Source organism: Electrophorus electricus, chromosome 3 (genome assembly GCF_013358815.1).
Source record: "Electrophorus electricus isolate fEleEle1 chromosome 3, fEleEle1.pri, whole genome shotgun sequence".
NCBI lineage: Eukaryota > Metazoa > Chordata > Actinopteri > Gymnotiformes > Gymnotidae > Electrophorus > Electrophorus electricus.
The window spans coordinates 8,364,014-8,385,483 of record NC_049537.1 but is presented as its reverse complement, the minus strand read 5'-3'; the positions used below and the strand labels follow the sequence as shown (position 1 = coordinate 8,385,483).

The window sequence follows — 21,470 nt, the reverse complement described above, 5'->3', positions numbered from 1 at the left end:
TCTTGTCATACTGCTGACATCATACTTTCTACTTTCATACTGCTAATCTCCACTTTCTGAAGGAACAATGGGGTACTTTGATTCTAGACTGAATGGAAAAACTGGTAAATCATTAAACAAAGTCCAATTCCACTGAAACCCTTAGGAAAAATAATCGAAAAGGTCAGCTGACCGATCACATGATACATTTTACAAAGATGGCTTCACACATGCATGTGAGGAAGTGCATGAATGTGGACATGGCATCATTACTGGACAAGTTTGGATTAATTCTGCTTTGTTTTTTAATCGTCACGGTGCGTTGTGACATAAGAGAGACTGAGGTTCATTCGGGATCAGAGTCAAATGCGCAAGCCTCGTCGGGAGTGTATAGTTCTCACTGCGGCTGTCAAGGGCTGAAGAGAGATGATTTTATCGAGAAAAAAAACACACTTTCTGAAAACCCTGGCTATAAATATTCTGAAACAGCAAATGAAAAGCCTGCTAACGTGCCCGAATATGACACGTTGACTAAGGTATGTTCATCGTGCCAATTCAAATATTTCGTGTGGTTGCTTCATGGAGCGCCTAAATTCAGGAGTGTTATTAAAAGAAAAGTAAATACTCATGCAGTACGTCCGACACCACTGCGTCCAAGTTTTTAATGGTTAGGTTAGGGTTAGAAAAAACGCACAAGTACTAAAGACCCGTTATTCAAAGAAAAGAAAATGCTCATAACCTACGTTCGACACCACTGCATCTAGTCATAGTGTGGTGTTTATAGGGTTAGAGTTAGGAAAAACGCACCAGTACTAAAGCCAAGGAATGGAAATGTAAAGTTGCTGTTCGCGGTCTGTGGGATGATGGACGAGCGTGATATGTAGGCCTAATGTTGCACTGACGGTTACAATGGAGGATGTACTCCTGGACAGCGACTGTTAATAACAACCACAAAGTGGTAAAAGACGGAAATACATTTTAATTTAAAGCTAATTTGTCCGTAGGCGATGTGTCCACGTGCAACACCATACCACGTCAGGACTAGACAGACGATTGTGGCCATTTAGATTGCCATTGGAGAACACCACAGTCAGTGCCAAGGATAATTGCAACATGATTAGCCTATACATCAAGATAAATTTCTGTATTGAAACTATATATACAAGGTTTATTAAAACTGATTAATTAGACACAGAAATATTCACTAGAAAAGTATTAGTTCATACAGCTTTGGAGACCACATGACTTGAAGTACAGGCCTGGACCACTGCTAAATTTTTCTCATATATAAGAAGAGAAAAATCTATATATGAGACAATTGCTGAAAATCGGTCTCTTAAATCACATGTATAACCTGAGTGTTTTTTTCAATGAAGCAAATTGTTTAAATGCAGTTCAGACCATTACCCTGTAACACCCAGATGCTGTAACTGTCTGTGTCTTGCCTTCCTGGGTTGTGCAGATGCTGCTGATCGAGGGAGACTGGTTCTTGATGGGCACTGATGATCCAGGGATACCACAGGATGGAGAAGGGCCTCAGAGAAGGGTGTGGATTGACCCGTTTTATGTTGAGGAGCATGAGGTCACGAACAAGCAATTCCAAAGCTTCGTTAACCAAACAGGCTATGTTACAGAGGTACCAGGTAGACACACACATATGTACACACAAATATTTGCCTGGTTGCAGAATGGCCTGATTGCAGTCTGATGGTCTGTCAGGCGGAGAATTTTGGAGACTCGTTCGTGTTTGAGGGTCTGCTGAGTGAAGAAGTAAAGAGTACTCTGTCCCATGCGGTGAGACACACACACACACACACACACACACACACCTCTTATACACTGAGCAGGCACTCATTTCATCTCCCTATGAAGTTTTATGGTTATCAAATTCATAGCCATATAATTACAAAATATTACATTTTCTTAAAATTTGATAGAAGTGAAAATTTGATATAAGTGTAAATTTGATATTGTTGTCCTTGGACAAGACAGTTTGCAGCAGGTGTGTAGAACTAAAGCCAGTGTATGAAATGAGGGAAAGGTTTATGAGGAACCCAATATCGTAATATCTCAGTGATGTAATAACACAGAAATGTAATAAAATTGTCAAAAATGTAATAAAACCTAATAATGTAATAACTTACCTATTAATGTAATATAAGGTCTTGGGTATTCATGCAATTTTTACCAAGAATGTAAAACCATATTACCATATTACATTACATCAGATTATAGATAAATCTTACATAGGCAGTTGATTAAAACTCTCTTCATAATCTATTGAATGTAATTAAATGCTTCATTATTCATACATCATTGAAATGTTGATATTTTTGTTACTGTCTTTTAGGCATTTATTTCAACTAAAGACCATCCAAAATATTGCCAATACATTTCCAAAAATGTTATGTGGTATTACAATTGAATAAACTGAAAATGTAATAAATTCCCAATAATGTAATGAGGTATTACATTATTGGTAAAATGTTATTACAGTAACAGTTAAGGCATTGTATTACATTATTACTACATTAATTGGGTTTTATTAAATTTATTATAATACAAGCTTATTACACTATTGGTAAATTGGGAAACTTGGGAAAGTATTACAAAATTGGGTTCTACAGTGCATCAGTATCAGAAATGTGATTAATGATCTAGTGCTAAAGACTTTTGCACTGTGTGAGTAATATGGAACCAGTTCTCGAGCACTATTCTGCATTATAATGCAAGAGAAAATAAGCCTGTAGGGATATCTGTGATATCAGCTATTTAAGAGTCCTTGTGTCTCTTCTGCTTGGGGAACTTGTGCTCTATTTGCTGTCCTGTAGGAAATTCATCAGAGTTTCTGGTCTTGTGTAGTTTGTAAATGCACATTTTTATGTAGTAAAACCTACGTATAATATTTCTAAAAGCAGTTGTTTTTAGCATATTTGTGGGCAAAGATGAGGGTGCTGGAGAGATATGTGTTTCATTGTGTATAGATGATCTCTACCTATGCTTGTACCCATTATGTTTTCAGTTTAAACATATTTCTTGAATTTAGTTCAGCATCCCTCAGTGTAACAGTGCTTGAGCTGATAATGTGCACTTTTGCAGTTCAGTTCTCAGTGCTCAAAACACATCAGTTGATATCACAACAGACAATCTCTTCTCTCACACACGTTGGTACGCATATACTGGTGAACTTGAACTGTTTTGAGACTAGTTCCTGTGGTGATGAAAAACCAGAAAACAAACGCATTATGTCTAAGTCTTTGATCCCAAGCCATGGTAGTTTTCTGACCTCTTACTTTCTCACGTTATGGCAGGATAGTGGTGGAAACACAGGTAGGGCAAGGAAAGAGGAGAAAGAAAATAAATGTGTACTTGCTTGTGTTGGAGTGTATAGATATTTATAGTAATATTACTTTAAATCACTTTTAGATTGTACATGTACAAACTTGTTTTTATGATTTGTAAAAGAAAGTCTTGCTTCATTGTGATCAGTAGGTTGCTGCTGCCCCCTGGTGGTCGCCAGTAAAAGGAGCAGATTGGAGACACCCAGAAGGCCATGATTCAACCATTGCAGATAGGTAAGGATGATATTTTATTTACCCTTTGTACTTTTGTACTGTATTTTCTCATTTACTCTGTAATGCTCCAAATTCGACTCCACCACCCCCTACGCATAACATTTTCCAATGTGATGTGTAACAACTGAATATAGGCATATAGGCTCATTTTCACCACATGACCCACTGATGGGAGTCATTATGTTTGTAGGATGGATCACCCTGTGCTGCATGTGTCGTGGGCTGATGCTCGGGCCTACTGTCGGTGGGCTCAGCGCAGGCTGCCCACAGAGTCCGAGTGGGAATTTGCCTGCAGGGGCGGTCTGCAGGACAGGTAGGAGGGAACCAGGCCATACCTCCATTTTTTTTATGTCCTTGTGAATGTCTGTGTATGGGTATATGACTATTTTTCTGTGCCTTTCTAGGTTGTATCCATGGGGGAATAAACTGATGCCAAAAGGCCTCCATTATGCCAACCTGTGGCAGGGAGATTTCCCCAATCACAACACAGCAGAAGATGGATACTTTCACACATCACCAGTAAGAGAGCATGGTCAAGGGGAAGGGTGCACACTCCTTTCTTTCCAGAGACCATAACTAATCTGGGCCATATGATGTTTTGGACAGGTGAAGTCATTTCCTGCTAACAAGTTTGGGCTTTATGACATGGTGGGGAATGCTTGGGAGTGGACGGCAGACTGGTGGAACGTTCATCACACCAGGGATCAGCAACGCAACCCAGTAAGAAGCAAACACCGCAGCAAGGAATGAGGAAAACACCAGCTCGAATGTACACAACAGCATGGAAATTTTCCTGCACCTGCTTCATCTGCCATGTTTATGTGTACAGAAAGGACCAGAAACAGGAACGGAGAAAGTCAAAAAAGGAGGCTCCTATATGTGTCACAAGGTAACGCTCTAAAACATGACACCTGCATATCTTGCTGGTTTCTAAGTGCATGCATTCCTTAATTTTCCGTTCGTCTTCTCTTTGTAGTCGTACTGCTATAGATACAGATGTGCTGCTCGTAGCCAGAACACTCCTGATAGCTCCGCCTCTAACCTGGGCTTCCGCTGTGCAGCTGACATGAAGTCGTGACCTCTCACCTCTACAGGATCTGCTTTCCTGTTTTCAATAAAATGTAATTGGAAACTTCACTCTGGGACTTTGTTATGAAATGGTGTGTGTTTACCCTGTCAATAAACTTTTCAGATGTGATCATTTTGGTCATACCCCTTTGAAACTAATGCATAGCATTAAACATTTTTTGTTTATTGTACCTCACAGACAATACCACCTTGTCACTAGGTCTCCAGCAAGCTCTTCCCAGCCCTCCACTGCCTGAGATACTGGTAGCATTAAAATCCCCTTCCCCTCAGCCAATGTTTTATGCCTGAAAACAAAAGAATTGAAATGTGATCTAGGAGCATTAAAACGATTCATAAAATCTTGTAAGTAAATCTTACACAAAGGTTGTGTGGTACTTGGTGTTTTGGAACTGACTGAAAAAAAAAGCATGGTAAATGAATTTGCAAACATACACAGCACCCTAGGTATACTCTCAACTCTAAAAATGACAGGCTGTAACTCGTACATGGTTTGTCAACGGGTGAACGCTAGTCAGTTCATCTATGCTGAGTAGATATTGTGAGTAATCACAGCAGTGACACTAGTGGCATGGTTGTGGATGTGGAGCTGTTAGAAGCTTAGCAGGTACTGAAGTAAATGTAAAATGAAATATTTTTGCCATTGTTTTCAATACACATCAATGCCAGTGATGCACTGAGAGTGGATTGGCACTCAAAACTATCAAATCACAGTCCTGTGGTCACGAAATGTCTAGACAGCAATGGTTCTGTGGTAACTGCGTACAGGGTGGCTGATATGATGTGCAGGTTAGCTACAGTATTAGTATACCTACAAAACATCGTAAGGTCGATGTTTCTATTAAAGTGTTTGGTATATTAGTATAACGAGAATATACATTTTGAGAGATAAATGATCAGAGTTCTTAAGTATTAATTCTTATGTATTATTAAATATTATTATACATAAGTATTCTTAAGTAATACACATTATGGAAAAGCCATCAACATTACCTGCTAACAAATCAGTTAAGGTGTTTGTCTAATTTAATACAGCTGTTTACGGTTTTTGTCTAATTTAATCCATCTGTTTAATCTAATCCAATGAAAATCAGTTTTACGACATTAATATTTATCTGCATAAATACTATTTCTAATAATTACTACTGCTGTACAAACGAAGATGTGAAATTATATGTTCGGATGAAATTTTATTCAAGATTTCTGTGCTGTTAAACACGTTTAATTAGGTGTGACAGGGTAAGCCGATGCAATGTATTTCTTGCCATTCCCATAATTAGTCTTATCCCAGGTGTAAGTCTGGATGGACAGCTGCTTTCCCCCCAAACTCAGAAGACATCTGGGGGAGAAAGAACAACACAGAACATGACATTTAAGGTTTTATTCTACAGATGAACAGATGATTGGATGGACAGATGATTGGTAGCGTAGATGCATGATGCAGGCAGAGAGGCAGGACAACAGTGTGGACTTACTTTTTGCTGGGGCGTGTGATGTAACAGAGGGTGTAGACTGCCAGGTCAAACTCGGGACTGCTGCCAATGATGGCCGAGCCAATCTGCTTGTAGTAGCCATCCCACATAAACTGCATCCCCAGTACATCAGGGTAGGAAAGCCACTGACAGACCCACAAAGATCAATAGTTACACAGCTGGAAGCATCTCTGATTGAGTTAAATTAAGCAGAACTAATTGGAAATAAATAAATAAAATATATGTTTAAACAACCATTACATCGAACAGCACTTTAACTGGTTTGATACCACCAGTGATGTCTGAATACTGATGTGATACACTTACAGGGCCATCAAAGCTGTGACTGTAGTAATTCAGGAGCTCCTGCTTCTCCATGAGGTAAAACCTTACCCAGTTATGAAAACCAGACACCTTCCCGTTCTTGATTTCTCCTGACAGGTAAAGCAACAGTGTTAATTAATATTCGTAAAATCATCTGTTACAGGCTTTAAAAAGCAGGTGAAAGCATTTTTATTTAGCTTAGCATGCGCTTAATTACTGTTTAATTCTATCCTTTATTTTATGTTAAATAATATTCATTCTATTGTTATTTTTAGCATCTGTTTATATTATTCTAATTTCTCATATTTTATGTATTTACTTACTATTTATAATTAAAGAAACACTTCAATTGTTTATTTACTACTGACTATTTATCTACTACTTACTACTACTTTAATTTGTTCTATTTTAATGTTTCATATTATGATTCATTAATTTCTTCTTCTTATTATTATTATTATACAAGCACTTCTTTCAATTTATTTTGCTGCTGTTTTACATACGCGATTTTGTTTTAATTTCAACGTGGAGCACCTTGAGCTGCATATTTATGTATGAAAGGTGCTATATAAATAAAGCCATTATTATTATTACTACTACATGCACATTCCTACACAACCTACATTACACTAACACAAAGCCTTAAAAATAATTACTAGAGGAAATATAAAACTGTAACGGCCAGCGATAGGGAGGCGGACGCATGTGCGGAGAAGAGCGAGATAACGGTCCAGAGTGTGAAGTAAACAGCCACAATGAACAGCCAAGCCATAGGCCAGAAGACAGGGTTTAAATACATGAACTTAACGAGGGTCAGGTGTGGAAAATCAAACGAGGGGCGGAGAAAACGAAACTATGGCATAGTTAAAATACACAAGACAAGGAAAACACGGAACACGGAAGATGGGAGGGACTAATCGTGACAAAAACATGCATAATAGACTTTTACATCAAAACATTCAGCGTACACACACACACACTGACCTGCAAAGACATGTTCAAAACCACTGGAGTCCAACTTGTCATTGCTCCGGCTGTAGAGGCCAAACCACATCATCTTAAGATCAAAAAGGAACTCCTCCCAGGAAGTGTAATAACCTGAACACAACAACACCCATAGGCACAGCATTGATCATTTAAAGTTCAGTTTAAAAGGAGAGAGTGTCTTTAGGGGAGGTCGCTGACATTCAGAATAATTACAGTATTTTCACCTCCTCATAAGATGCCGTATCTTCAAGGAGACTTTTTATAACCACATTCTTATAAGGCCTTTATTGCCTGCAGTATTTCCTCAGATTAGATGGTAGTATATTTACACACTGTTATAGATGTTGTAACTATATGTATGTTCAAAAGCTTTTTATGTGTATAGTTCCAGTAGATTCTGAGTGTGTTGTTAATCTAAATAATGTCCATAGCCCCTTTACTGTGACTGTTTGAGTTCCCAGTGATGTAGGCCTCCGTGACCTAATTGCAACTTTTTAGTAGTTAACCTTTATTGTAGAGGAAGGTGTAGAGCTCTCTGCCCAGTTCAGTGTTCTGTATGGTCTGTTTGAGGAAGTTCTCCTGCTCCTGCACCTCAGCTGGGCTGAAGCTCTCTGCCACCCCTGTCTTCCTGTCATAGTTATCCAGCAAAGTGATAAAGGCTGCGTACGTAGGTTTGGAGAACAGGGAGGCCTCACTCACATATCTGAACAAACTGGAGAATGAAAACCACAGTGGGGCTCCATGAGAGAAGTCAGGGACATTCCTAAAGTGAGCAAACATCACTGCTTTCATCTTTCACCTCAAACTAGTCAATACAATTCTGTCAGTAGTGTTGTACCTTTGAAAAATTACATTTAGCTTCCCAGCAGGCTGAGACTAGGATCACAGGCAGGGTTGACAATAAGGTGACTGAGTTCTAAGGGCTTTGTGCATAATACTTAAGATTTGAACCAGCAATCCTTCAGGTACTGGAACCATTATTCACCACTGCCCCCTGAATCAATCTCTCGGGATAAGAGTCTGATCAGCTTCAGGTTCACGCCACACACAGTAATATCAATAACAACAATATTGTCATTCCTTTTACGTGAGCTTTCTCCCACTAAAGGTCACTTTACAATAAAAAATTAAGAGTGAATTAAAGGTGAGATATAGACGGGTTAGTGACATACAGGTCAGCACATGACTGAGACATTTCTAGTAAATAACAGAAACTGAAATCACTTAGGTCAACTTTTCTCCTTCAAGTCAGAGACTAATGGCTGTCGAAGTGTGTGCGTGTGTGTGTGTGTGCATTGGCATTGCCCTCACTTACGAATGTGGTGATAAGTCTTTCTTAGCACTGGTCTCAGAGTTCGATATAAGAACTTGAGGATCAATGATGAGCTCTGAATCAGAGGCTCTGTTCGAGTCCAAGCTGTAGAGTGCCTCTGAAACTGCCTGGATCTCGGAGTCAGAGACTCTACTCAAAGACTCTGTGAAAGACACACACACACGTAGATGGACACCCCTCAAAAGGTGGTATACAAAGACGAGGGAAAGAGAGTTTAATAGACCAGAGTGAGAGAAACATGAGAGTAAACACAGCTGTGCGAGCAGGTTCATTGTAGCATATCTGGTCTGTGGAGTGGGGCTCCCATTTCACAAGAAAAAGCTGTGTGTAGTGTTAATGCCGAGTGTTAATTAATTAGTGTTAATGTTAGTGTTGACTTACAAAGAGTTCATTTGTGATCGTCACCAAATCTAATGTTTCACATGAAGGCGTATGAAACGTATGATGCATGAAAGTAAAACTGTAGCAACAGCTCCAGGTGTAAAGGAGGGTTCTGTCCTGAAATGGGTTTTTATAAAATATGGCAGAAACTAATGATCATGAGGAACTGATAGCAGCCAGTACAGTAGTGCAGAAAGTTCAGGACAGAAGCCTCTTAAATCTTTCCTAAACTGAAACATTCATATGCAGAAGCTCTGCTGCAGATTTAGAATGTGACAGTCGAGCAGTGATGTCATGAAGAACATTTGGGGGCATGTGAAAGACTGCAGGTGAACATAAATGACCTTAATTCACTCAGCCAATATAAAGCAGACATGAGGGCCACACTGATAGCTGATGACAGGTTTTGTGATAAGCACCTAGAAAAAGTTTAGACAGTTTTTCTTTTAACACATCAGGCAAAATACTCAACAACAAAAAAAAGAGTCAAGTACTTAAAAAATTACTAGCCCAGTGTTAAAACCCATTAGGAATCTTCAGTGGGGTAACAGGTTTTTCTGCACTTAAAATATTAGCAAGGGTGTGCTGTACACACATATAAGTCATGAGAAAGCACCAGTCTAATTAGGTATGGGTTAGAAAACTGTGAACCTATGTACATCTTAAACATCTTCTAAAATATCAGTAAACAATACTGCTCAACATCTTTAAAGGTGCACCCTGTAAAAACTCTGCCTATGATGTATGGGAAAACACTGGGAATCAAGAGTTCTGATGACATTATTTTACAAATAGAATCTTTAATGCTGTTAATTCCTCTCTCACTGCAGAGACCCTTGCCTACATGGGAGTTCCTCCTTTATGCACTTCTTTTTTGATCACATATTCTCTACTAATACTGTCCAGTTTCTGAACATTCTGTTTCTTGTTGTTTTGTTGATCAGCAAATGTTCTTTTTAATTGTACAGTTGCTGGACAGGACAACTTTATTAATTAGACTCCAAAAACATATGCTAGATTCTGAGAATATGTTAATAGGAATTACAGTGATGTGTTGTTTTTACATTTACTGCCTGTACGTCCTCTTCATCACACACACTCTGGCTGTAAAAAACTTACATCACTCCACAATAAACTTGAGCACTTCTGACTGCATACTGACTCTGTTTCTTCTGTGCTGCTCAGAATTTCTCCCCAGGAGCCTGAGGGTAATAAAGTGGATGCATCTGGACATCCTAATTCCAGAATATCTTCCAAATACTGAACAATTATGTGTTCTCTGAGAACATAGCTAACAGCATTGTCACTGGGAGTAGAGACCCGCCGGGATTCTCTTACTGGGATATACCAGCAAGACAGCAGTCTGGAAAGTTGGCATTTCTTCTTAGCCTTAAGTATTTCCTTCTGTGTTGTAAAATGCAAAATATGATCATGCAGAGGAGCCAGCGAAAATATGTAGCAACCTTGTCTCTTCTGCAGTGGGTGAGATTACTTAACAATAATCACAATAACTCATTATTTAGAAAAAAAAAAGTCATGATTAAACTGAGAGAGATTAATAGACATGCCTCTATCAAAATGAATGCCACCACCAGGATCTCTCAAAAATTCACATCTACCTTCACACTGAATGTGGTAGTCAGGGCAGCAGTTGTTGTCCTCTTGGCATTTGGTTTTACAGTTGCACAGGTTCTGGCCATTGAATTCCTGCCCACAGTGATTCACACATGAGATGGAGTCTGGGGAGATCAGTGACACAAGCAAGCATTAGTATACATTAACTGTTACAAAGCCAGTTCAAGTGAAATCAACATAGATTTGAATGTCATACTGCTGGTTTAGCATTATTTTACAGAATCACTTTTGAACTGAACATAACCTCAGAGAGAGAGGACAACGAGCAGTCACATAGTTACTAAACAGAAACAAACTCACAATAATATGAATAATCAATATTTACAAATATTACTGTATAAACAACATTTATAATTAGGTCCATTATTGCCAGAAGAAGTATATGGTATATTGAAGCTTTTGTTGTTTGTATAAGTGAACTCACTACTATAACCCTGAGATATCAGGGTAAGTATGAATGAAAGAAGCAGAATGATCCTCATCATAGACAGAAGGCGACAATGAAGCAGAGACTAACAAGCGGGTTAGTTTTTATACAAGCCTGAAATGGCTCATCACACTGTATGTGCTCCTCCCATGTGTACCATCATCCATTCACATCCAGCCACAAAAGGATCTTAAGAAATTCAGTGACCTATCTGGTCCTGTCACCACCATGTGATGGTGTATGTCCTGAAAGAAAGCAAAACTCTATGGGAATTTGATAAACAAGCAATACACAATACTATTGAAATATACTAATGAATACTAGTGAATACTAGTCAATACTAGTGAATACTAGTCAAAGACTTTCATTCCTTTATTCCTAATTCTACTCCATCTCTGTTTCTCTTCCCCAGACAGTTTCATATGCTTAAATCGTCTTTGTAGTTTCCCTAAAAGAACAGCTGGCTATTGATAACCATAGTTAGGCCTAAATTATGTGAGAAAATGACACACATCATTTTTGACACATATGCTGATAAGGTTGAGGTAAGTATACCTCTCTGTAGGAAAGTGCACCTGTGCTTTTGGAATGCGAACCACAGTTCATCCAAATGGTTCAGAAAGGTGCCACCTGGTGCCATTCCCACTGCAGTTAGAGCAGAACGCTTCCATCCTCCAGCCTGCTGACTCCAGTACAGCACAGCTTACATGTGCAGGGGCCGTCAGTGCAGCGCAGATGACTTCTGAAGTTGTTTCTATTATGGTCAAAGCAACTTTAAGGGCAAACAGTAAGGTAGGCCTTTTCAGAAGGGTAGCTCAATAGTTAAGGTAGTTGACTTCTAATTGGAAGGTTGCTGGTTCAAGCCCCACCACTGCCAAGTTGCCACTGTGAGCAAGGCCCTTACCTCTTAGTTGCTCAAGTTGTACTCAGTCATAATTGTAAGCTGCTTTGGACAAAAGTGTCAGCTAAATGTAAATAACACTGGTCTACATACAGCCACCCACTGGCATAAAGAGTAACAAGCAGTGGCATTTATATTTTCACAAATTAAACTTGTGTAGGCTGGCCCACACTTGATTTAGTGGGTCTCTTATTTTTTTGTTTTGATTTTTTAATTTATTCTATTTCATTATATTAATTTTGTTGTCCTCTTAATCTGTAATGTTCAATTTGTCTAAAGGACTCCAAAAGATTTTGTACCTAAAATAAAAAATACTGTATAAAAATATTATTGCTGTTGTTATTATTGTTACCACCAGACAAAGGTTTTTATGGTTATATTATATTATATTATATTATATTAGTGTATAGTATATTATTTAACACACAAATTAATATATTCTTTATTTTATGCTTATTGTAAGTAAAACATTTTAGACACCTACCCAAACATGACTGTGACTGTGCCTGGAAAAATACATTTCCAGGAGGAAATTAATATAATCGTTCCAACACTTCCAGGCCTACGGGGCAAACAAACAAACAAACGAACAAACAAACAGACAAAATGCACTGACTGTTGGGACGCTGTAAATGCACCCTTGTGCTGTAGGTGTCACCAGGCGATCTCTACCTTTGGCGTTCGCACGACCTCACCGTAGAATAAGTAGTATGCCCTTACGGCTTTCCGTAGTCAGCGTGGTTCAATGACATTCCTGCAACTTTCAGAATAGAGTTGGATATGGCTGTATCGATTTTGTTTAGGTCTGTCAAGACAAACCTTGCTAAGGTAGGAAAAATGCTGAGGTTTCAGCGCAATTATTTTGTTATTACGCTGGTAATAACCGAATAGTCAAAATGGGAAGGGATTGACCACCCAAACCTAACTCTAGATAGCTAGCTTGCTGTCTTAACAAACCAACCAACTAGCTAGCTAGATTAGCTATGTTATCTAACATTACCATACCTGTTTAAATTAAATATCTGTCGCAGATTTCCCATCCTTTGTGCATAGCACAGTAGAAGTCTTATATCAAACTGTGCTTCTTTCAGGTTAACTTTCAGAAACATGTTCAATGTGTGCACACCGGCTGTTCGCTGTTAGGGGCAGATAAAGCTCTTGTGGTGAAGCTGCGCAAAGCTACCGGCTATACCTTCATCAACTGCAAGAAAGCACTGGAGAAATTCAACAACGATATCGAGCAGGTGTGTTGCGAAAGGGGAAAAAATGTTTGAAAAAAAAAAAAGGTTTTTTGATGCTGAAGTTGTTCGTCTTCATATGCACTGGTACTCTGGAGCTTTCTGTTGTGGGTCGCAGGCGGAAAGCTGGCTGCACGAGCAGGCTCAGATGGAGGGCTGGAGCAAGGCGCACAAGCTGGAGGGACGCAGGGCTAAGGAGGGACTGATTGGTCTACTCACCCAGGACAACGCAGCCGTCATGGTGGAGGTTGGAATTCAGCAGATGTTGTGTGCCACCTATGTGTTAAATGATAGCTTTAGCATTGCACATTGTGTGCTATATGCTGTAATGAAAATGTGTGTGTCTATGCGGGTTAAGGTGAACTGCGAGACGGATTTCGTAGCAAGGAATGAAAAGTTTCAGCAGCTTGTGCAAGATGTCACCTTGGCCACCATGGCCCATCATCACAGTAGGCAACAAAGTGGATATGTAAAGGTGCTTGCAATCTGCCCTACCGTTAGGTTGTGTGAGTGTGAATGAATGAATACTTATAGCCTCATTACTCTCAGTGATAAAGGGCTTAGTAAACTCTTTGTTCCTTTGTAGAGTATGTGGTCTGCTGAGGATCTTACCAAGCTCACCATGGTAGATGGTCCACTGGTGGCAGATCAGCTGGCCTTGACTATAGGTAAGGATGAACAGTAAACATGGGCCTGTGATTGATTATTTGAAAAACATTCTGAATATTGTGAATTGTCAACCAGTGTCTCTAGGAAGAACTACTAGCTAGAAACTCCTGAGCTTTGTTACATGCGTCTCTGCTCTTCTTTGCCTGTCCTAGTCCTGCTCATCACTGTTTTCTCATTTTCTCTCTCTTGCTACCAAGGCCGACTGGGCGAGAACATCTCTGTGAGGCGTGCTGTGTCCTTTGGCATACCTGCTAACTGGCACATTGGCTCATACGTGCACGGAGCAGTGATGGAGATCAGCAGCATGCCCATGGGCCGCTACGGCGCTCTGGTGGTGTTCCAGGGCGGCCCTGAAGGACAGGCTGAGACTATGGGCAAGAAACTGGGCCAGCACATAGTTGGGGAAGCGCCCATCACCCTGGGAAACATAGAGGACCAATCATGTGGAGAATCTGAGACACGACTGCTACCACAGACCTTTCTGATGGACCCCAGATACACTGTGGGACAGTACCTCAGGCTGCAGAATGCACATGTGTTCGATTTTATGCGTTATAAATGTGGCGAAAGCATTGCTCAGGAGGTGGAGTGAGTGAATACCATACCACTATGCTTAAAGATGAGAAGAGTCCTCTTGTGCATGTTTGTTTATTATTAGCATGGGAACCAGTCCATAGAGAAGCCAGGCCTTTCCGCCCATGCTAAAGCAATGACTGTATTTGGACATGTCTGTGGAGTGAATCATCTTGGGTTTGACAGTTCTGATCATTTGAAATCACCCAAGTACTGCAGAACAACATGAAACTTAATATTAACCAAATTACAATATCAAATTGCTTTTTAGGTCATGCTTTGCAATCAAAATGCAGAGAATCTACATGCTGAAACGAGACTAAACCCATCAGTATTTATTATTTTGAAATATTGCTCATATTTTGTTCATACAATGAACTTATTCTCCAAAATTTTAAATACAACATTGACACATGCAAGTTCTTTTAGTACTTATTTATTATTGGTTGTAGTAGCTATTCAATAGTAAATACTGTTCAGTGTTGTGTCCCAAACAGGTCTGAGTGGCTGACAAACAAACCCTTTTTCTGTCTTGGAAACGTTTTCGTAAGAATTTGATTCGACTTTAAACTTTTTATGCAACAGCTCCTCTTATGAAACACACTACCACAAAGGCAGCATTGCATAAAGGAATCCGCACAGGTCGTCTTTCTTTAAAAACGGGTAACTGGAATTTGAAATTCGTCTATCTTCAGACCTTGCTAAGTTGCGTAATTTGCCATAAGATGTCGCTATGACTATCGGAATCTTGGTTCAAGTCTGGTTGAATTTAGTCGTGAGTCATTTCCCTTAGTTACTTGAACTTTATTTCCTGCGGTGCCCAGATTTCATTTGATATGGTGCTTTACAGCAGTCTTAGATATATATTTTTGTGCCACAGCAACAACTTATTAGTTTCTGCTTTGGAAAGAAACCTTTGTGTACCTATGTGATATGAATTGGGTTCAGTGGCGGTAAAGAAAAGTGAATACTCACTTAACGTTGCACGACTGATTCGTAGAGGCTTATGCCAACGCCCTCGAGCTTTGATTGGTCGTTGAAGCTAAATGGATGACGTCACGCATATATTATTCTGCTGCTGTGTGTCGGCGGAATTCGCGCAAGGCTTCAACATTCTGCGAACCCCCGCTTGCACCACTTCAGCTCTTAGCCGTCGCAATGGTGAGTTACTGCAAAGCCACCGCTATCGCTACTTTTCAAAATTATAATATCGGATGGGTCACATATCTTATTTACTTGACACGGCTCCAGATTTTTGACAAAAGGCATGCTAACCGAGGTAGCTATCCAGCCCCCCCCTGCTCATAGGCCAGGAAGATGAACAGCTAGGTTACTTGGCTAGCTATCTTTAGCTAGGATCTAAATAAAATATAAAGTAGCTTGCCTCATTGTTCTATTTTATCTATCTAATGCCAGCAGTTTTGTGGTAATAGCGCTGCAAAGTTATCTTATTATTCCAAGCATGCTGTTATTTTGCAGTAATAAGGTCATCTGGTTTTTCTGTTCTGCAATGTCTGTAATCTCCCTTTCTCAGTCTGACTTCACGGAGGACCAGATCGTTGGTGAGTTCACGATGATTACGAATGCGTTGTATTCTTTTTGCCTGTCAAATGAATTTCTTTACTAGTTGGCTACATTTCGAAACTCCCAAGGTTCTTTATTAGCTGCATAGTGTGTTGTGTTTTACTTTGTCTCAGTGACATCTGTCTCTGACCTCTCATTTTCTACACTGTTCAGATTAGGTTATTCTTTTTCATATCATGCCTACTGTCTGAGGCGGACGCGGTATTAGTCACTGCTAGGGAGTAGAGATGGTGAGTTGAATGGACCGTGTTCATGTTGCGAATAACGCCGGATGATTCATCGAGTGCCTGTTATTTTTATTTTTTATTTTCATAGGTCTGTTAACTCCAAATTGTTATGCATGACAAACGATGCCTAGCCATATCTAATGCTAATGATGGACTAATGCTTCTCAGATTCCTTGATGGGTTGACTAGTTTTGTGATGCGCGATGTCATATTCTTAGTGTTTCTTTTGAAACTGGAAACATCCTTCATAAAATGGATGCTGTAGCTAAATGGGCATAAACTGAGATGTTTAACGTTATAAGCCGGAAGTCACTAGAACATGGAGACTTGCTGGCGTATACTTTTCTTATAGCTACAACGCGGCAGGTAAAGCACATACTCGAGAGAAAAGTTCGGTTCTGTCCAATAATTGAAAAAGGTAGCAGAACAATAATCTCGAGCAGACCTGCTTGCCATAGGAGCGGCCACAATGATCTAACCTGACTGCTCCATTGTGCAGCAACATGTCTAGATTTGCGTTTAAGTAGAAGAACAAGCATACTAACTTGTACTGGTCACGGACCACTTGCTTGGAAGCCTTTTTTGGTGGCGTCAACTAGTGTTTGACGTTGTGTAATTTCCTCCTAGTTTGTCGGGAAAAAAAGCCTAGTCCATGGAGCGTTGCGTTCCCTCGCACTCTTCTCTCCATATATGGCTAAGTGGAGCGGTCTGCGCAGTTTGCGTCAGGGCGGCCAGGGAAGAGCCGCATTCCTGCGACCTTCTGCTCCCAAGTAGTAACAATGCCCCAGGCGAAACTCCTATTCCACTGGCGATCACGATATTTTAATGCACACCAAACAAAATCTAAGGGTTGCACGTATTAAGACAACCTTAATCTAATATCTTTGTTGGGGAGACAAATGGGATTCATTCGAAAACGCTAAAAAGAAATTAATCAATGCTTTAACAGTATGCATGTAGGATTGTGATGTCTGCTTATTGATGTTGCTCCTGCTTGAGTGAGTTTGATTATAAAGCAACCACGCTTGCGTATGCTTCTCTACACTATTGTCTTTAATCCGTTTTTTTCTTCCCCGTTGAACATTTAATATCCAGTATGGTTTTTTTTTTTGTTTGTTTTTTTTTGTCCCGGTTACTCATTCAGTGATGTGTTTGCTTTTCCTTAGAGTTTAAGGAGGCCTTCCTCCTCTTTGACCGGACAGGAGATGGAAAGATCTGCTATAGTCAGTGTGGGGATGTGATGCGTGCTCTGGGCCAAAACCCAGTCAATGCTGAAGTCCTCAAAGTGCTCGGAAACCCCAAGGCTGAAGGTAATGCAATGGGTGCTTGATGTCATGGTGGTTGTCCTTAGATCCAATGACCAAATGAAGTTGTTGGTTTTTTTTTATTATTTTTTGTTTGTTTTAATTTATTTTTGGCAATACTGACCAGACAGTGGTAGATTGGCGGCTTGGCTTAAATATTTACTCATCAAGAAAATATTTTACTATTCAGAGCTCTGTTAAATAACAATTAAGTGAGCATTCTTAAAGCGAGCTTGTTTTTCATGTTTCAGTACAAACATGTTTTTACATTAGTGAATTTCGATGGTTTACATTGATCTATCTTATGTATGGTTGATTTTTTTACATTTAGTTTGAGTTGATGGTGGTTATATTATTTATTATTTATTATTATTATTATTATTATTAACAATAACAATAAATAATAATGTTGTTGTTATTATTATTATTCTGCTATAGCAACTTTTCACTTAGTCTGCATGTTTGGTAAACTCATCACCCTGCAACACCAAACCCACTCAGCCAATACTCATTTTAAGCAAACAAAAGCTCTGTCATAATGCATTCAGACCAGTGCACTCTAGTTAATCTTGGCCCAATGTCCACTTGGTCTTTTGACTTCTGCTGTTTGCTTAGAGTTTGGAAGGTCGATGGTGGACCCGATAGTAACCATGTCCTGGTATCTTTGTCAGAGATGAACATTAAGATGCTGGACTTTGAGCAGTTCCTGCCCATGCTCCAGGCCATCGCCAAGAACAAGGAGCAGGGCTCGTTCGAGGACTTTGTGGAGGGGCTGCGGGTGTTTGATAAGGAGGGCAACGGCACAGTGATGGGTGCAGAGTTGCGTCACGTCCTCACCACGCTGGGTACGGAGAGTCTTCCACACTTAGCACTAATGGTGTTAGAAATGTTGAACTAGTGGTTGTTTTTTTTTCTCCCTGGGGGAATACATTTTCAGTGTTGAAAATGTACAATATCATGACCTACTTTCTACAGTATAGATTCACTCCATATCTGATGCACCTTCTTACTTGCTTCCTTTGAACATGTTGACATATACACACAGCAGGAACAGCAGTGCTGCTTCTCACCCTGCTGCTGTTAAAAATGTTAGCCTCTTAGATGGCAGCCCTTTCTCTCACACCTCCTTCTCACACAGCAAACCCATACAGTATATCAGAAATGGTATGATTGGTATTGACATGCTTTTGAAACAAAACAAAACAGTATTGTACAAAGCATGACACTGAAAATTGGAAATCTCATTGTCACAACAATACTCTAACATTTACCCAAATTTGTCAGAATTCCCATGGTGTATTTTAAATAAAATTGGAAGTTATTTATTTTAGTGAGGTTCTTTTAGTTCCTGTCCCACGCAGGAAGCTTCACCAGCTAATGATTCCACGAGAGATGATGATGATTGTGTGTGTGTGTACAGGTGAGAAAATGACAGAAGAGGAGGTAGAGACACTTTTGGCAGGACATGAGGATGCCAATGGTTGCATCAATTATGAAGGTAATAGCATTTGGCAGTTTGAAAAACTACTGTATGTGTGTGCGCGTGCGTGGTGTCAATTTGTTAATGTCTGTATTTATTTATTTTTTTGTCCCCCTCCTCTGACAGCCTTTGTGCGCCACATCATGGCCGGCTAAGTGGAGGGTACGCATGGTGAATCTCTCTCTCTCTCTCTCTCTCTCTCCTCTCTCTCTCTCTCTCTCTCTCTCTCTCTCTCTCTCTCTATCTCTCTCTATCTCTCTCTATTACATTTTAAAGAGTCTGTCATGTAGTTCCCTCCTGTTTTTTTTCTGGCTGTAGCCTAGCATGTAATGTCTCTGCATGTGGCTGGGCGACACCTCTAAGACGCTCACGGAGAGCTGGTTGCCGCTGCAATAGAGCAACGCTAACCATGTGATTAGCATACCTTGCTGGCCCTGTCGGATGCCCCGTTGCAGATCTGCCCTTCCTACCTTCCCTCTCGATTGGTCTGATCTGCAGGGATCAGACAATATTCCACCACACTGCTCCCATTCTCAGGCCTTTCCGCTTATGCCATATTCTCTTACTGTATTGTGGCTGTTATTTGAATGTAGGAATTGGTTTGAATCACATGAAAGGGGTGAATGCATTAGTGACTATATCCTGGAGGTTGCTCGGTAGTGGTGTGAACTGTAGTGGCATCATGTTTTGGTGATCTGATGGATCTAGCTCTGTTCTTGACCAGCCACTGGTTTTGTAGAAATCTTTTTTTTTTTTTTATTTTTTTATTTTTTTATAAGTTTTCTCTCCTTCTCCCTCTGTCCATCTTTCTCTCTCTTTTTTTGTCTTCTTTCTTCCATTTATCTCTGCATATAACTTTATATCTTTCTGTCCATATAAAGGGGTGTGCTAACCCTAACAATCCAGCTTCCTGTAGGCCTGGACAATTGCTTCTATTGCTTTAATTTTTCTCACCCAGGCTGCAGCATCCCTCCCCCACTGTCTTATTTGGTGTTTTCATGGAAATGTTTTTTGACTGACAGCCAGAGCACAACACACACCTCGTGCTATTCTGTTACTGGATGTGTGGTGGGGGGGTCCATTGGCTGCCTACTGTAACTTTCCCATTTTCTCCCTCTCCAACACAGAACTCGTAAGGATGGTCATGAGCGGCTGAAGATGTCAAAAGATGAAGATTTTATGTTTATTTTCCCCCTTTGTTTTTTTTTGTCAGTTTCTGTTTGTCCATAGCTGCATTTATTATTTTGTTTTTCTTAAGTGCCTTTGATATGTTTATCATTCCTGAAACATCTACTGTATCTCTTTCCAGGGATGTTTCTGAATGTTGATTCCCCTAAATCATCCAATGTGTTAAGACGAGTCATTACAGGCATTATATTCCACTCACACCAAGACATTCCCATCCTTTCAGTCCAGCCAGTCCTTAGTCTTCTCACCCAGTCACCGTGTTTTCTACTGTAACCACTGTCACTGTAAACAGGGGTAGGGTGACCATGTTGATGTCCAAAACAATCATCTTTTTAGTAGCTGACTTTGCGTCCCTCCCTCATTATATTGTATTGTTCAAGTGTAAATTAATAAATACTCAGAGGTTTCAAAAATGGGTTGTATGCATCTTTTTTTCTCTCCTCTTATAGGGGAGTCTTTCATGTCAGTAGTTGTCGCTGTGCGAACCTTGCAGCTGGATTGCCTTGTAGGGTTATGTTATTGCAGCCACTGTCCTCTTTTGTTTATTTACTCTTGAAGTCCTGATGGACTCATTCATCGTATGGGTTAACCAAATTTGGAACGTGTGCCCATGTCTTGGCACGTATCACAGGTGCTTGTATGGGGGATCCTTCTTTGGTAATGCAGAGAACCCTTGGAACCTTGTCACCCACGCATGCAAAATATACACTTCAACTTAACTTGCATAGCCATGTTTGATGACATTCCCTATCAAGGTGAGGTCATTTGGTTACTTTAAGGCCTGGATTAAAATGAGGAAATGTATACAAAAACTGAACAAAAAGGACAAGTGCTACATTATCAATATTTTTCTCAAAATACTTTTCACACCTTTTAACCAACAATGAACAAAAAGGAAGTCCAAAACTAACTTGCTCTCAGATAAGGGAAATCATGTAAGCAGTCATTGTGTATTCTCAATGTATAACTGATTAAGTTCACATCAGACATTTAAGATAATGATGTTTCTGTTCAATACCAACATTTAGTATGTCAATGAATTGCAGCGCAATTGCACTTAAAAATGACCCGGACTAGTGGAAAAAAAAAAAAAATTGACGGAAGTGC

The 21,470-nt window shown here is 39.9% G+C and overlaps 4 protein-coding genes across 10 annotated transcripts; 3 read left to right on the top strand and 1 right to left on the bottom strand.

Moving 5' to 3' along the window:
- The first annotated feature begins 191 nt into the window (after window positions 1-191).
- On the top strand, window positions 192-4,752 carry sumf1 (sulfatase modifying factor 1). The gene is made up of 9 exons (XM_027007839.2): window positions 192-515; window positions 1,442-1,615; window positions 1,699-1,773; window positions 3,472-3,554; window positions 3,745-3,867; window positions 3,959-4,073; window positions 4,161-4,274; window positions 4,384-4,443; window positions 4,531-4,752. The coding sequence occupies exons 1-9, from the start codon at window positions 198-200 to the stop codon at window positions 4,630-4,632; spliced, it is 1,164 nt and encodes a 387-aa protein (XP_026863640.2). The 5' UTR covers window positions 192-197; the 3' UTR covers window positions 4,633-4,752.
- Window positions 4,753-4,858: 106 nt separating this feature from the next.
- endou (endonuclease, polyU-specific) lies at window positions 4,859-12,651 on the bottom strand. 5 transcript variants are annotated; one of them, XM_035524449.1, is made up of 10 exons: window positions 12,585-12,651; window positions 11,775-11,953; window positions 11,357-11,444; window positions 10,757-10,876; window positions 8,739-8,898; window positions 7,930-8,135; window positions 7,421-7,534; window positions 6,440-6,546; window positions 6,116-6,258; window positions 5,553-5,979 (listed from the first exon to the last, which is right to left on the bottom strand). In XM_035524449.1, the coding sequence occupies exons 3-10, from the start codon at window positions 11,364-11,366 to the stop codon at window positions 5,862-5,864; spliced, it is 978 nt and encodes a 325-aa protein (XP_035380342.1). In that variant the 5' UTR covers window positions 11,367-11,444; window positions 11,775-11,953; window positions 12,585-12,651; the 3' UTR covers window positions 5,553-5,861. The 5 variants fall into 5 exon arrangements, with proteins under 5 accessions (XP_035380339.1, XP_026863651.2, XP_035380342.1 ...); XM_035524446.1 differs by lacking the exons at window positions 11,357-11,444; window positions 11,775-11,953; window positions 12,585-12,651 and adding exons at window positions 4,859-4,927; window positions 11,197-11,286 and having other exon boundaries at window positions 5,906-5,979; XM_035524448.1 differs by lacking the exon at window positions 12,585-12,651 and having other exon boundaries at window positions 11,755-12,111.
- A 127-nt stretch (window positions 12,652-12,778) lies between these two features.
- tsfm (Ts translation elongation factor, mitochondrial) lies at window positions 12,779-14,999 on the top strand. Its single transcript, XM_027007845.2, has 6 exons — window positions 12,779-12,928; window positions 13,192-13,344; window positions 13,457-13,585; window positions 13,697-13,813; window positions 13,925-14,006; window positions 14,205-14,999. Exons 1-6 carry the CDS (start codon window positions 12,881-12,883, stop codon window positions 14,597-14,599), a joined length of 924 nt encoding a protein of 307 aa, XP_026863646.2. The 5' UTR covers window positions 12,779-12,880; the 3' UTR covers window positions 14,600-14,999.
- Window positions 15,000-15,615: 616 nt separating this feature from the next.
- On the top strand, window positions 15,616-20,776 carry myl6 (myosin, light chain 6, alkali, smooth muscle and non-muscle). 3 transcript variants are annotated; one of them, XM_027007846.2, is made up of 7 exons: window positions 15,616-15,741; window positions 16,115-16,142; window positions 17,558-17,701; window positions 18,367-18,540; window positions 19,116-19,193; window positions 19,302-19,337; window positions 20,303-20,776. In XM_027007846.2, exons 1-6 carry the CDS (start codon window positions 15,631-15,633, stop codon window positions 19,328-19,330), a joined length of 564 nt encoding a protein of 187 aa, XP_026863647.2. In that variant the 5' UTR covers window positions 15,616-15,630; the 3' UTR covers window positions 19,331-19,337; window positions 20,303-20,776. The 3 variants fall into 3 exon arrangements, with proteins under 3 accessions (XP_026863647.2, XP_026863649.2, XP_026863648.2); XM_027007848.2 differs by having other exon boundaries at window positions 19,302-19,346; XM_027007847.2 differs by lacking the exon at window positions 19,302-19,337.
- The last annotated feature ends 694 nt before the right edge of the window (window positions 20,777-21,470 follow it).